General features: G+C 38.5%; 1 protein-coding gene across 1 annotated transcript in view; it reads right to left on the bottom strand.

Moving 5' to 3' along the window:
• Nucleotides 1-14,740, bottom strand: part of NAA16 (N(alpha)-acetyltransferase 16, NatA auxiliary subunit) — a 68,475-nt gene that overhangs the window by 50,179 nt on the left and 3,556 nt on the right. Inside the window, exons 2-3 of the mRNA XM_030448753.1 lie at nt 5,588-5,672; nt 3,228-3,332 (exon numbers count right to left, since the gene is read on the bottom strand). Of these exons, the coding sequence (XP_030304613.1) occupies nt 3,228-3,332; nt 5,588-5,672 (190 nt within the window). The remainder of the gene's footprint in view (nt 1-3,227; nt 3,333-5,587; nt 5,673-14,740) is intronic.

Here is a 14,740-nt window from a genome sequence, read left to right as displayed (position 1 = left end):
CAAATTTGAAGTGACTCAAAAGCTGTCTCAAGAATCTCTCCCATGTGTCCCTGAAACAGCAAACCACAGCAAATCTTGGGCAGAGCTATAGGCACCTTTCATCTACTTTCAATTAAGGTAACACAAATAACTCATAAGTGGTAATATCCAAAAATATTTAATAGTTCTCATGTTATTGAACTGAAACAAGCAACTGTCCCCTCCAAAGATACAATAGCTTCTAAACTTTGCACCTCAAATAGCTGAGAAACCACATAAAAGAAATCCAATGGGATAACCAGGTCAAGCTAATCAAAGAAATCAAGTTCCCTCTTAGAAAGGCTCTCATCTTGAAGTGAGGTCTAGATCTGATAATATAAAGTTTGTAATTATCAAGAATAAAATATAAAAAAAGACTGCAATGAAAACACTTGTGAGAATTAATTGCCTGAAGGAAACTTTTAATACTGAAGCAAGAAACACACTTTTGCATTTCTGTGGGAATGCCAAATCCTTTTCAACCCTTTGAAGCACACAAAAATTCCCATATGCATCCTTGAGACTTCTAGGAGAGCAGCTATTGCCATCATGACAAAATAGGAAAGAGGGATGATACAATTTTAGATACAGTTACAGCAGCTGGTCTATTACTACCTTTTTCTATAAATCCTGCCTCACCTATTTGGAGTTCAAGCACATGGATCAAAGTGAAATGTAGTGTCTTCACATACCTGCCTCACTACTACTGGTATTTTAGATTCTTGCCTAGATCAAGACAATTCAGTCCAAAAGAATTAATGTGCATTTTAACCATGTATTTAGATTAAGAGGATGCCTTCAGTAATTTATCAGGCATCATTACCAGTTCTGGATTCATTTGGTTACCTGGTTTAATCTTTCATAAATCATTCTTTACTAAGCAATTAAGTAATGAAAAGCATAAACCTATCCAGAAATAAGCGTGTATAGTAGTCAAGACTGAGAATAAAAAAATTAACAGCTGACAGAAGCCAATAAAATAGGCTGTCACTGATTTATTAGAGCAGACAGCTCTGGGCAGTCTTGTGTGAGTTCCTACAGTGTCCTCAGCATAACATGACCATATCCAAAATTTATTCTTGACATAACTGTAGATCTCTGACCACATCATTACATGGATAATAGGTCAGATTTTTTTCTTAGTTTGACCAGAAAGCTTTTGGATTTCTACACAATTTTACAGCCATTTTACCCCAAATCTCAATATACAAAACCACAGATGAATTAAAATTTATGTCCCCTTAAGCAAGTCAGAACACTGAAGTGACCACCTATTTTTAACACATGCTCTACCAGGTGCTAAGAAAAAACAACAACCAATATTTGAAGGTGCTTTTGGTGTATTTTGTCATCACAGAAAATAATAAAACATATATGTATTGCAGTTCCTTGAAACAAGCTACTGGATTAAAGGAGACTTTAGGGGCTATTCCTTTCCTCTCTCTTTAAATCAAATGACAAGTATTAAGCTGGCACAAAGCAGGGAATATAAACAGTTTTTAAGAACCTCCCAAGCTCTGCTTCAGTAAAAACTAAGGCCTTCAAGCTTTTATCAGAACTTCACAGCCAGCCATGAGCCATTGCAAAGTATGCATAAAGAATCTTTATTACAAGGAAATATTCAGGTATTTTGGTAGTGACACTACGATAGCACATCAGGTGCTCATAAAGCATGGAAACAGTAATAGAGGTTTGCTATTTCTTTTGAATTTATCAAATGGTGATGATAAAGTGCTGTGACAAACCTGATGCCCAGTCTGGAAGCAATTCATTATCAGCAAGCTTGTGCTCTCTAGAGAAGTAACTCAGAATAGAAAGATTACTCTAGGGGATTCTCTGCAGTGCTGTAGCAACATACTTGAATGCCAAAGAGTTGCAACATCTTTGCTTTGCCAGAGCCCATTCTATGGATACAACTGAAAACCAAACAACATTTGTGCCCAACAGGATTCAGATGAATTTACACTTTCTCTGAATTCAGAAAACAAAAATCTTTCTAACCATCTTAGGGTAAATTTAGCAAGACAGTAAAAAAAAATGATAAAAATCCACTAAAAATCTCTTTGACCACTCTCCCTCCAAATTAGATCTGAAAAAGCACAGATTCCTCCAGCATTTGTAGGGAAGTATTAAGGCAGCTTTAAGAGTCAAGGCAAAATGCAGAGCAGGATCAGTGATGCTGATAAACCCCACTCTGGCATTTTGTTTATGAATCAGAATCATCCAAAACTCTCCATTAACTCATCCAAATTCTTTTCCTCCCTGATTTAACATGCAAGACTTTTAAAACAGATTAAAGTTGCTTTAGTATTCCTTAGGTGTTGAGCTTTTAATATAAGAAGGTATAAATTAACTTTGACTGTTCCATGGCATACCTCTAATAACTCTGCTAACCTCCACATGCTCAGAGGTTTTTCCCAACCTCAGGCTCCTTAGGCATTTAACATAGGAATGGTGCAAAAAGCCATCCCTTTTTTGTCTTAACTAGAAGGTCATCACAAAGTGTTTCCTGTGATAGTAAAGGATTATTTAATGTTAATTTAAATATTTCATGGCACAAAACTCAAATGCTTAAAAAGCAAGTAAGGCATTCTGAGCATACCCAAAGTAACATCTTACCTGTGGCATAAACAGAAGACAGCTCCCAAAGCTCTTGGGTAGCTGTTAAGTATTTCACAGGTACAAGCTTTCAGAAGACAAGCTTAGAAAAGAGTAGTAGTCATTAAGCCAGTGGACCTAAACAATCACACCTTGAATTTGATGGCAAAATATTATTTGGAGACTACCTCTAGATAGAATTTCTTCCCCTTTTTCAAGGGAAGAAAACTTCAGGAAAGCACAGATTTCACCAGCCATACCTATTGTTTGCAGAAAGCAGTCATAAAGGTCTCTCCTACAAGAAAAATATAAAAGGCATTTCTCAAAGATTCTGCAGAATTGTAAAAAAGAAAATAAAACCTAATTTCAAGTATTTGATTAATAGTTAATACTGTACACACCTTAGATTGTTATAGAGACCACAGTATGTTCTTAATTATGTACCCTGCCCACAGCAGAGAGGCTGGAGTAGATGATCTCTAAGGTCCCTTCCAACCTAAGCCATTCTATGATGGTGATTAAAAAATATGTACTGATGTAGCAAAAAAATCATACACACAGAAGAAGTCACAGAAGAGCAGAATGATCAGGTTTTCTATTACAAAGGATACAGACATGACTCTTGACATCATTACGAAGTCCTTTACGAACAAACTCGTACGCTTCTTCCTTCTTCCCTAAGCAGTTCAAGGTCAGTCCCTTCATTGCCAGTGTCTCTGTAAGAAATACCAGATACTTCTGTTTCTGACTTTGCACAGGCCAGTTTCACAGTGCAGATATCCTTTGAAGTTGTTACACAGTGAAGTTCCCTGTTATAGGATATATTTAGATCAAGACAGCAGCCTAGCACAGCTGAAGACTGTTAGGTAGAAGTATTTCCTTTCTTTAAGCTGGTCTTAAAAAGATCACTGCAGAACATCAGACAGATGTGATCAAAGACAACACATTTTATTAATTCAAAAATACATTTAACTGGCTTTAAGGGAGGTATCAATAAGCCAAAGTAAGTTAAAAGAGATTATCAACATGTGCTAAAGTTCCAGGTAGACAGAAGAAAAAGAAATCATTAGGTTGTGTCCGTAAGAAACAGACTTCTGTCAGTCAGCTCCACTATTACAGGTTGATTACACAGCATTAATTAAGAGAAGCATATTTCCTGATATAGTATTCTGAGGGTAAAAGACCTTCTCCAAGTAGCAGCATTTTGATCAACACTGAGTCACAAGACGCCAAATACTATGTTGGTATGACTATTGCTCTGGCTCTTTCCCTATTCTTCACCTAAAACTACAAAACAAGTTCCATTCAATGCATGTACTATGCCCGAAAGCTGTTCCAGATTCATATTTCATTCTTTTGCTAAGTAACAGAGCACTTTATTTTGATCCCTGAAGAAGATTGATCACACTCTCATCACAGTACTCTGGTTCTCCTCCAGTTGCAACCTTTTCCCCAGTATTAATGGCAATGGCTTTTCATCTCAAGGTCTACCATAAGAACAATCTGAAGTTTGATTGATAGACCTGTTAAACATCATTTTCTGTGAATGTACATCTGAAGTAAGTGATGACCCCAAATGAGCCAAAGTTTTCTTTTTAAATTTACTGTCCTACATCCACACTGCAAGAATAGATAAAGCCACAGTACCTTCCCTATAGTATCAGGAAGCTTGAAAAATAATACCCCTGCAGCTGGAAGGAGGGCAAGCTACTCCTACCTTCCCACATTGGGGAGATAGCTGGATTGCTGTGGCTGGACATCTTTTTGCCACCTTCTCACTACATTTTCCAAACTCCTTGTCTCTGAAGCTAAGTGTGGCAACAGTGCAGGTTCCCATCAAATCATTTCATTGGCTTAGTTATGCTTCAGCTGTTTGTTCCACCAGGCTTTGCTCCCAAGCTCCAAAGCCATTAGTGGCTCAAAGCCCAAGCAGTACATGGCCTGCCAAGGCAGCTACTTGTCCTGGAAAAGTTGAAGAGGCAGCAAGAGCAGAAAAGACAGATGTATACTGAAATGCAATAAAAACACAAGTGCTAGTAGAGACAAATGTATTAGGTCAGAGCTGGACAAGCCACTCTAACTTTGAAGCAACAACAACAAAAAAAAATGACCCTGTGCTTTTATCTCTAAGGAAGTAATGAAGACAACGAAGCAACAGCAGACACTGATGGAGGCATGAACAGGATTAGGCTAACATTTTGCCAAGATCTGACAGTGTCAAATGGGAAAACAGTTTTATTGACACAGTACATGCACACCCTGTGTTAAGTTACTTAAACAGCAGACAAACAAGAAAAATTCACTGGATCAGAAGAAAAGATTGGCAGAACCATGCAGCAGAAGCCCTGTAATACATTAACTTAGAGTATCTATCTCATTGAGGAATGAATTGACTGATGTAAAGAGAAGCAGTATTTTGCTGTCTCATTTTCTGCAATATTTATCAAAACAGGATCTCCAGAACCTCCAGAACCAGCTTTAAGTCTCAGCAGCAAAAGTTTTACATTTAAGTTTGCTCCTTCTAAGTAACAACGTGGTAGGCAGTACAGAAAATTAAAGAGCATGAACTTGACTGAAAAAAGTAGTAAGATTTCTAATTCATTGGTAGAATACATTCATTTAAAAGCCAAAAAAACAGGCTGAGCTTGCTATTAAATAGGAATGTAAGAAAAACCCACACTAGCATTCTGACCCAGAAACCTAGAAAAGCAACTTATTTAGAACCTTCACTTGAGTAAGCTTCCACCACATATTTTGGTCTTTCTCACCACACAGGAGAGTTTGACTGAGCTTGAGTAGAAACTAGGTCTCTATGCACAAATACTGAAAATCCAGATTAATTATTCAGTCCTAATGACAGAATTATACTTAGCAACAGGATCCTTTCTTTCCCATTACTATGGAAAAGACTGATTATACATTTAAGCTCACTCCATGAGATGGAAAAAAAATATCTTAAGTCTGAAGTTACCTCCATGCTCAGCAAATTTTGGGTTAGAGAGGATCATCTTGCAGAACTTGAGTCCATTTTTGTACTGCTTTTGTTCATAACATTTCTGGAAAAAAAAAAAGGTGGAATACTGTCATTGCAATGCATTTTACAACAGAGAACCTTAATACACTATTACAAATGCAATAGTTCTTTCAGCAAGGTATGGTAATCAGACCATTGAAAAGCTGTAGCTGAATATGACTATTCATATTACACTGCCTTTTTTCAGCATTCAGAATGGTATCTGCCTTCATCTACATGCAGCCAACGCTTTACCTCATGGCCTCCTTTTTATAAAAATGTAGTAATTCCTTTTCAAAAGAAAGAGGAAAAGAAAGAGAACCCACTTCAATTCATAAAGTCTTAAAATAAGAGAGTCCAGTTAGAAATCTTGACTCAGTAGAAATTCTGTAAAGAGTTAGCCTTAAAGAGTCTATACACTCCTCTTTCAACATCCCATTTCCCTTGCTAGTGACCTCCATGGATCTCAAACAACAGAGTTTCCTTGCTGCCAATGTAGACTTTTATAAGGCTGAGAGAAACCATGAAGTAAGATAGATTACTATAACATCAAAAAAATAAAATAAATCTACACATCTCTATCCAGGGAGGGAGAATTTACCTAAGTATTAAAAAAAACCAATTTAAAAATCTAATACCTATCTAATTTCTAGCTGGAACAGTATATACCTAAGGACTACTTTTAGATTTATTTAGGGTACCATTGACCTTATCATCACTAGGGTAAACCAGCAAATAATGAAGTTCAACAGTGGGAACACAAGAAAAAAACCAAAAAAACCCATACATGTGAACCTGGGTCCCTTTTCTTCAGCAGAAAGATATTATTTGATATTAGTAAGTCAGTAAGGTAATTAGTGTTCACTTTAAAATAAATTTTAACCCAGTAAAAGGCATGCCTGTATTGCTAACTATGAAAATCACTTAAGGTCATTTAAACTTCTTAACTTAAAGAAAAACAAACAAACCAGGCTTAACTTGGCAACTTTTTCATTTAATAAGGTGTATTGTCCTGCTGTAATTTAGTCTGCTATTCTCAGGAGAAACTACATCACTGGTTATGTGCTTGAGTACTTTAACTGTCTCACACAGAGCACTCCCATCCCATTAATCTTCCAGGAGACAGGTAAAAAAAAAAAATCTATGTTAAATTAATGCTGGGTATAGTAACTCCTTTGCAGTAATAATACATCATTGCATTGCTTGCCAGGGTACAAGCATTAGAGAAGTTTGCCAATACTCACTCTTGGGTAATGGCTAAGGTGCCAAAACAAGGGTCCTCCTCCAGCCTGTGGGAAAGGGCTTAAGAGCAGACAGTTTTTAAGTCTTTGTTGCTTGAAACTCAAGACACCTGCAGTTAAGCGTGGTTAAGTGGAGACTAAATCATGGAATAATTTAGGTCAGCAGTAACCTTTGGAGGTCACCTAAATCACCCCTCAAAACAAAGGAAAACCAACCTTGATATCAGATAGGTTGCTCTGCCTGGCTGATTTCTGGCAGGACTGCCAGGGAGTTGTCACCAGAGGCAAACAGTATGGCAATCATCATTTAAACAACAGCAAGAAAAAGACTTGGAGAACTTTAAACTGATAGGTAGTTTCCACATCTTCATCTGAGTTCCCTCTAGGGAAAGCTAAAACTTTCCCATTCATCTGTTTTTTTCTTTCTTAACATAAGATATGTTAAATATCATAACATTTTTAAATAATCATAATACCAACAAAGCTCTTACTATGTTTCCTAAGTTTATTCAGCTATGCCTAAAAAAAGTTAAAATTAAAATTGCAAGAGAGTGAACACTGATCCATGATTCTACAGCTCTTGCAGTGTTGAGTGAAAGCTGAAATATACAGCAATGCTTAAGCACAGAACAGAAGCTATTTGAGCCAAGTGTGAACTTAAAATAGATTAAGTATTTGAGGGAGTCATATTTTGTAGCCTTGTTCTGACATTTTTATGCTAGAGAGTTCAATCTCAGGCCTGGAGTAAGAACTGAACTTATATAATTATAGACAAATTTGAGATTTGGCCACAACAAGCCCATGGGGAGCTCCAAGCTGGGGACAGAGTGGTTGGAGAGCAGCCAGACAGAGAGGGACCTTGGAGTCTGAATTGACAGGAAGCTGAACATGAGCCAGCAGTGTGCCCAGGTAGCCAAGAAGGCCAATGGCATCCTGGCCTGTATCAGGAACAGCGTGGCCAGCAGGTCCAGGGAAGGGATTCTCCCCCTGTACTCAGCGCTGGTGAGGCCACACCTTGAGGACTGTGTTCAGTTCTGGGCCCCTCAGTTTAGGAAGGATATTGAGGTCCTGGAGCAGGTCCAAAGGAGGGCAACTAGGCTGGTGAAGGGACTCAAGCACAGATCCTATGAGGAGAAGCTGAGGGAGCTGGGGGTGTTCAGCCTGGAGAAGAGGAGGCTCAGGGGAGACCTCATCACTCTCTACAACTCCCTGAAAGGAGGGGGTAGCCAGGGGGGGTTGGTCTCTTTTCCCAGGCAACTCTCAGCAAGACAAGAGGGCATGGACTTAAGTTGTGCCAGGGGAGGTTTAGGTTGGATATTAGAAAGAATTTCTTTACAGAGAGAGTGATCAGGCATTGGAATGGGCTGCCCAGGGAAGTAGTGGATTCTCCATCCCTGGAGATATTTAAAAAGAGACTGGATGTGCACTCAGTGCCATGGTCTGGTAACTGCAGCAGTAGTGGATCAAGGGTTGGACTTGATGATCTCTGAGGTCCCTTCCAACCCAGCCAATTCTATGATTTCTGTAGGACAAACAAGATCACATTTCCCAAAGGCAACAGATGGATGGAAGAGAGAAGTCAGTGCTCTCCAGAGAGAAGCACAAGTTCAACACTCACAGTTGTTCGGGTTGCTGATAGACAGCAGGCAGACTTCTGCTTGTCAGTGAACAGGTCAGGCTCCAAACCAGACAAGACACAGCATTTCTTGCCCAGCTGCTAGTTACTAGCCAAGCAGACTGCTCTCAAACTTGTGTCCAAACACTGGGAGGGATCACACCATGCTCCACCTGTCTCTTGTTAGCAGGTGACTGGGGTTTGATGCTGTAGGATATCCCTTCACTTTGTAGTGCAGATGGAAATTTCATAGTTGAGAAACCTGATGTCTCAATCTGTATTCTCAAGTTTTGTACTAATCAGGACAAATATAGCTCAAATGCACTCATTAGCATCTGCCCCACTGCATTACTTTAATATATTAGAAGCTCAAGTTAATATGCTGGGTTGGGGGTTTTTTTGGTTTTGTTTTTTTAAAAGCCTTATCTGTTGTTTGATGTAAGGCTCCCCATCACTGTTTCATGGCAATAATTTCCTGCTAAAACTAAAGCCAAATTGCCAATGTTTATATGCCTGAAACCTCAAAAGAAGGTTCTGGCAAGGCCAAAATGATATCCAGAAACTCTGCTACCAGATGTTCCTGGAAGGATGTTACCTCCTCTGGCAAACATTTCATCCTCGTTTACTCCCCTTTTCAGCACTATCTCAAAGATATAATCTACTTGTAGATTTGACTATACAAACAAGATAAGATATTTTCTGCACTTTCAGATAAGTATCAGGTGCATCTGCCCAGAGGTCAAACAGGCTCAGCATCTTGGAAGTTAAAATAAGTATATAAAGGTTAAAAATACTGGTAACAGGGCTACAACCAAGAGCAAGAAACTAATCCTGTAATACATTGCTGAGCAGCTTCTACTTAAGGAACTGCCATTCACAGATTCTCATTTCTCCTGTGTCTACTAAATATCACTACTAAATATCAACATAATCAGTGACCTGAATACCTCCTTAACATTACTTATAAAACAGGACTAATTTTATCACTATTCAATCACATTTCAATCGCATGTGCTATTCACATGCAAATTATGTTTTAAGTATCTGCACCATCAGGTTAGTAAGGGGATGATTCTAAAGGCTGCAGCTCCCTAGACAAAGCATTTACCACTTAAAAAAGGTCTTGTATTGAGAGAACAGCTACATTTTTCATATACTGAAAACAGTTTAATACACAGACTGGCAATTTTATGGCTGAAAAATCTTTCATTATGGCTCTCAGACATTAACAATCACTTCTAAGAAGCCATTTATGAAAAAAAATCTCAATTACTTACATCAAGAGACTGCAATTGCAGCAACTAATTCCCTTCCTCACTCCCTGTCCCTAGTGCCTCCAAATGTACTGAAACGACAAGATAATATTTCATAAACTATTTTCATGCAAAGACCAAATATCACTTGTGTTAGTATCACATTCAAAGAATGGGTAAAGGTATCACATCAAACCAAATAACTGCTAAGCACAGCAACTTGGATTTGTTGATCAACTTAACTGCTTTAATAGTTCTAAGCTGTTTAAGATGGTTTGTGACCAACAGAGCTGCAACTGAGTAGTTCAATCCACATGAGACACACTGACCAGTCTCATGGTGAGCATGTGCTATTTTCTTTAATAACAATATTGCAATTTGAAAGTTGGTTTTGTTGTTTCTTGACATCTTGTCAAACACCAGATTCAAACCACTGCCAGCACTTTAACACTACTCTCAGATCCCACCTGTGCAGGCCATGTTCTTCTGATACAGGTTTGCACATCAACATGCTGCCTCTCCGGAAATACGCTGGACCATCAAACTCATCAAAAGGAAAATTAAGCATTTCAACTGATTTAACTATTTCTAAGTAGCTGAAAAAAAACACTACTTCAAGCCTTATCTAACTATATTTGCATTCCTGCTACTGTGCTTCCATATAATCCTGCTTCTGGACCTCAGCACTTGACAGTGTTTCAATATTCTTGCCTGGTAGCTTCTCTCATGCTGCTAATATTTTGGCACAAAAACTAGGGGGTTTTGGCAACACCTACAAGCCATCAAAATAAAATTTTAATCTTATGTTCCCAGTGCTTGTATCTTCAGTTTTTTCAACTGTGTCTGCAGTGTAACACTGATGGGAGGACTGGGTAAAAAAGTAACCCAAGAGAAAAATGTGGAACATCAGAGCCTAGAGAAAAGACCTGGCTTACCCACCAAGCTCCCCAGAGAGAGTGCTGTAAGTCAGATGTGCAGGAAATCTGTCCAAGCCACAATGTGCAATAAAGCCACAAGCTCAGTAAAGTACAAACACCCTTAGAGTTATCATTGACTCCAATTCTGATAAGCAACTTTCCCCGTGAGCTGACAAGTATTTAGAGGCTGTTCAGATTATTAATATACATGTCTGACCAAACCAGGCACAATCAATACAGGAAGATCAGCATACTGTCAATATTCTTCACTGGCATTTAACCTTCTAAAAGGCCTTCCTTGCTTTATTGCACAAAGTTATCTGCATCTAAAAGAATCTATACTCTCAAAGTAGTCGATGAGATGAGATCTAAGTAGCCTGGTCACATTTTAGGCAGAACATAGTATATACTGTTCCTATCCAAATAATAATTACCAAATCACTCACCAGCTTGATACCTGACACAACCTTATTTGAATGATACATGACTAAGTTCCACGAGTTCCACGTTTGTGTTGGAAATGCTCCTCGTTTCATAAAATATTTAAAACTTTAAAATACTGAAGCAAGAAAGGAAGGCATCATGATACCATTAAATTTCAGGGACAGATTAGGAACTCTGCACGAGATTCCCCTAACAGCAACTCTCTCTTCACACCAAATTCATTCATGTGTGAGAGAACGAGCAAAAGTATCACTGGATAGAGTTTCAGCTCACAGGAAAAAGTTCATTACCACCTTCCCACACTCCATGTCTTAGATTTCTTGTCCCAGGACAACCTTTTCAGAGTATCAATGTATTCTTCTATCCTTTCCTCCAAGCTCTCCTGGTATTTTGTATAAGCATGGCCACCCTTGCCCTCTGACTGGTAAGAGTGGTTAACCTCATCAGCTGAAATAAAAAGACAAGCCAGCTTCAGCCTTGCTTGCTTCAGCTGACAGGACACACTTCTTCCCCAGGCCTGGAGGCTTGGAAATGCAGAACAGTGCTGCGTTAGACCACAGATAATGGCATTCAACAGAACAAACAGCCAACATTGTATGGTGGCAACATTTTGATCAAAGTACTGGTGTCACAGTAATACCTAAGTTTTCACTATCATGACTCTGTGTACAACACCACTTTTTTCCTTTCAGCAGCTTTTTTTCGGTAAAGTTCAAATCCATAGAATAACAAAACATATGTCCACCCACATTCTGTACAATAAGAGATGTAATCACTGCAGCTGCATCCCGTATTGATGAGAGAATAACATTTATATTGTATTTGTAATCAGGAGAGTGTGACAGAAGAACATTGTTGCAAAATTTGAGATACATTTTCACATCCCCACAAACTATGCCTCTTTTAGAGGGGGAAGCTAGTTATTAAAAAGCTTGCCTTAAACTAAGACCTAGTCCAATTCTGCCCTGTGCACACACACTCAATACAATTTGAACCCCTAGAATATCCTTTACTTTAGAGGGACAGAAACAAGACAACACATAGCAGAAAGAGCTCTTGCTTACAAGTACTTGGCACCTTTGACTTCTTCACTACTCAGATTTCTCTACTGTTTATGAACATGCATCTACAAAGCAGAAACCATGACTAGTCTCTTTTCTGGTGTTACTGATACGGACCTGTCATACATTTTGAACTACTTTTGAATCCACACTTTATGGAGAAGTACTGGAGAGACCCATCTGCTACATCTCCTGGAATGAAACTGCAATTTGCCCAGGAAGAGCTCAAGCTGAGCAGGTGCTCCACAAGCTCATGGAACTGCATCTGTGAGCAGCTGAGCAAATTAAACCATCATCAGCACTGTTTCATGAGACCTGATAAACACACATCTATAAATCTGGGGCTTTAAAAAAAGGTATGCTTATATTTAGACATTTTAAAGCAAGTTCAAGGCATTTATCAATGCCTAAAAATGCCAATGTTATCACAATGTTCCACAGAAAATTTCAGTGACTCAGACAAAAAGGTTGCTTGAATCATAACGGATCAGGCCACTGAGATCAGACCCATGTGTTACAGGTCACCAAAAGCAAGATAGAAATGGCAGATGCAGAATGGAGAGGCTTTACTGCAGCTTTCTCCAGAACCTTCTTAGCCTCTAGTTATTTGTGCCTCACCAATCCTCTGAGACAGAGTATCCTTCACACACCAAAAAGATATAAAAAAAAAAAAAAAAAGGCTTCCCCAGGACATACACTTTGGAATGCCTAAAACTTTTCACAGATATTACATCTTGCAGCAAAGGGCCTCACAACCTTTTTGTTAAGATCTTTTTGTTTAGAGCCTGCTATTTTGCAGCCACCACTTCTACAGAAACAAAAACCAGGCATTGATAGCTTTACAACAGACAAGTCCCTACTTCTCCAGATTGTTCATAATTTCAGAATCTTATATTAAGTTCTTTCTCCTTCAAGAAGGTCATTTCCTAATTACACCACCTGAGGAGGAGACTGGGGGGACAGTGGCAAGAGGGAAAAAGCAGCACACAAAGCATTGCAAATGTAGGCTTGCAATGCGTTTGAGCATTAGTGAAACAGCATTTTTCTTTTCACAGGATTCATCAGCTTTCAACTACAGTATAAGGAAACTTAACAGAACCTCAAAACCCCCTAAAACTCTCAAATCTTCCAAGCAATCCAGCTCACAGCCCATCTGAGGTCTACATTAAATTAGAATTTCCAAGTCAAATATTCATCTACAATTTTACTTGCTATGACTCAACCTACTCCAAAAATATGCATGTTTTCAGATGGCCTTCACTTCTTGTGCCATGAGTAGTTTAGTACAACTGAACTGTTCTTTCTACTCACCACTTGTTCTGTTCAATATTAACTGCAGGCAATTAAGAAAAAGTTCCAGCACAAAACACAATGGGACTTAATTCTGAAAAGTTATCATTTATTCACACAGGAACTTTCCTTAAACAAAAAGGCTCAGGGTGAATAAACAACCAGGACCATTCCATGGAAACTTGCTTTATGAACCTTTCATGATGACATTTAAAAGCTCATTTTTTTTAAATGACAACAGGAGTATTTGGGATAAAGTCTCTTCCAAATCACACTCTCTCAAATGAAAGAGAGATGTGGAACATGATTTTCCCTTATGAAACTCTTAATGACTCTTAGCATTAGTCTATTACCTGTCTTCTGCAATTCTTTCTGGTTGGTAGTTTGCAGCTCCCAGGCATCCTCACCACTTCTTCTGAAGGTGTCAAGAACACCCCCTACACTCTTCCTGTGCTGCCCCTTCATAGCAGCACCATTAAAAAGTACACCACAAATTAGTCATATTAGTTACACCAGAATATTTTTTTACTGACAGCTCTATGCTCCTACCTTTAAAGGAAGAAATCTTCAAACATCCACTACTCCAGTAACAGATGACAGTGGCTACCTCAGCTATGCTACTCATCTCATTTGGGAGGTAAAAATTCACATTATATCTGCTATCTTCCCAGTTACTGAGTTTAATGGTTTGGTAACTTCCCCACATCATTACTAGGAGACTATTTATTTGCATGCTTATAATCTGTTAAATAAAATGTGAAAACTTCTATATTTTAATTGGTAAGAATTAACTTAATTAACTCCCACAAACACTTGCATCTTTATCTTTTATCACAGGAGAAATCTCTTATTATTGTCGTTGTCAGAGAACAAAAATGATGCTATAGAGACAGATACCTGAACAAAAAGGATGCTCCTCAGAGACAGGGCCATTCACATAATTTCTATGATTTCTTCACTCATAAAGAGGAAGATACATGCCTGAATCAACTAAGTAGCAGCAAGTCACTGCTACAAAGGAGTAATTTGCAGACTTGTATTTAATTGAAGTCAAACAAGACTAAACTGGTCTCAGAGTACTGCCTCATATCTGAGGAGGCACCAGGAATTAGCTCCCTCACAACAGGATGACATACACACAGGCTGGCCCTTCCTCAAGGGAAACACGCTTGCAATTAAAAGGGCAAACCTTACTTTATGCAACAATAGTTGGAATTTACTAAGAAATCAAAGGATTAATTATTAAAAGGCACACTACTATCCACAGTTATATTATGCATGAAACAAGCA

The sequence above is a fragment of the Calypte anna genome, chromosome 1 (genome assembly GCF_003957555.1).
Source record: "Calypte anna isolate BGI_N300 chromosome 1, bCalAnn1_v1.p, whole genome shotgun sequence".
NCBI lineage: Eukaryota > Metazoa > Chordata > Aves > Apodiformes > Trochilidae > Calypte > Calypte anna.
Note: the sequence above shows the minus strand (reverse complement) of the source record. Positions and strands in the feature narration are given on the sequence as shown.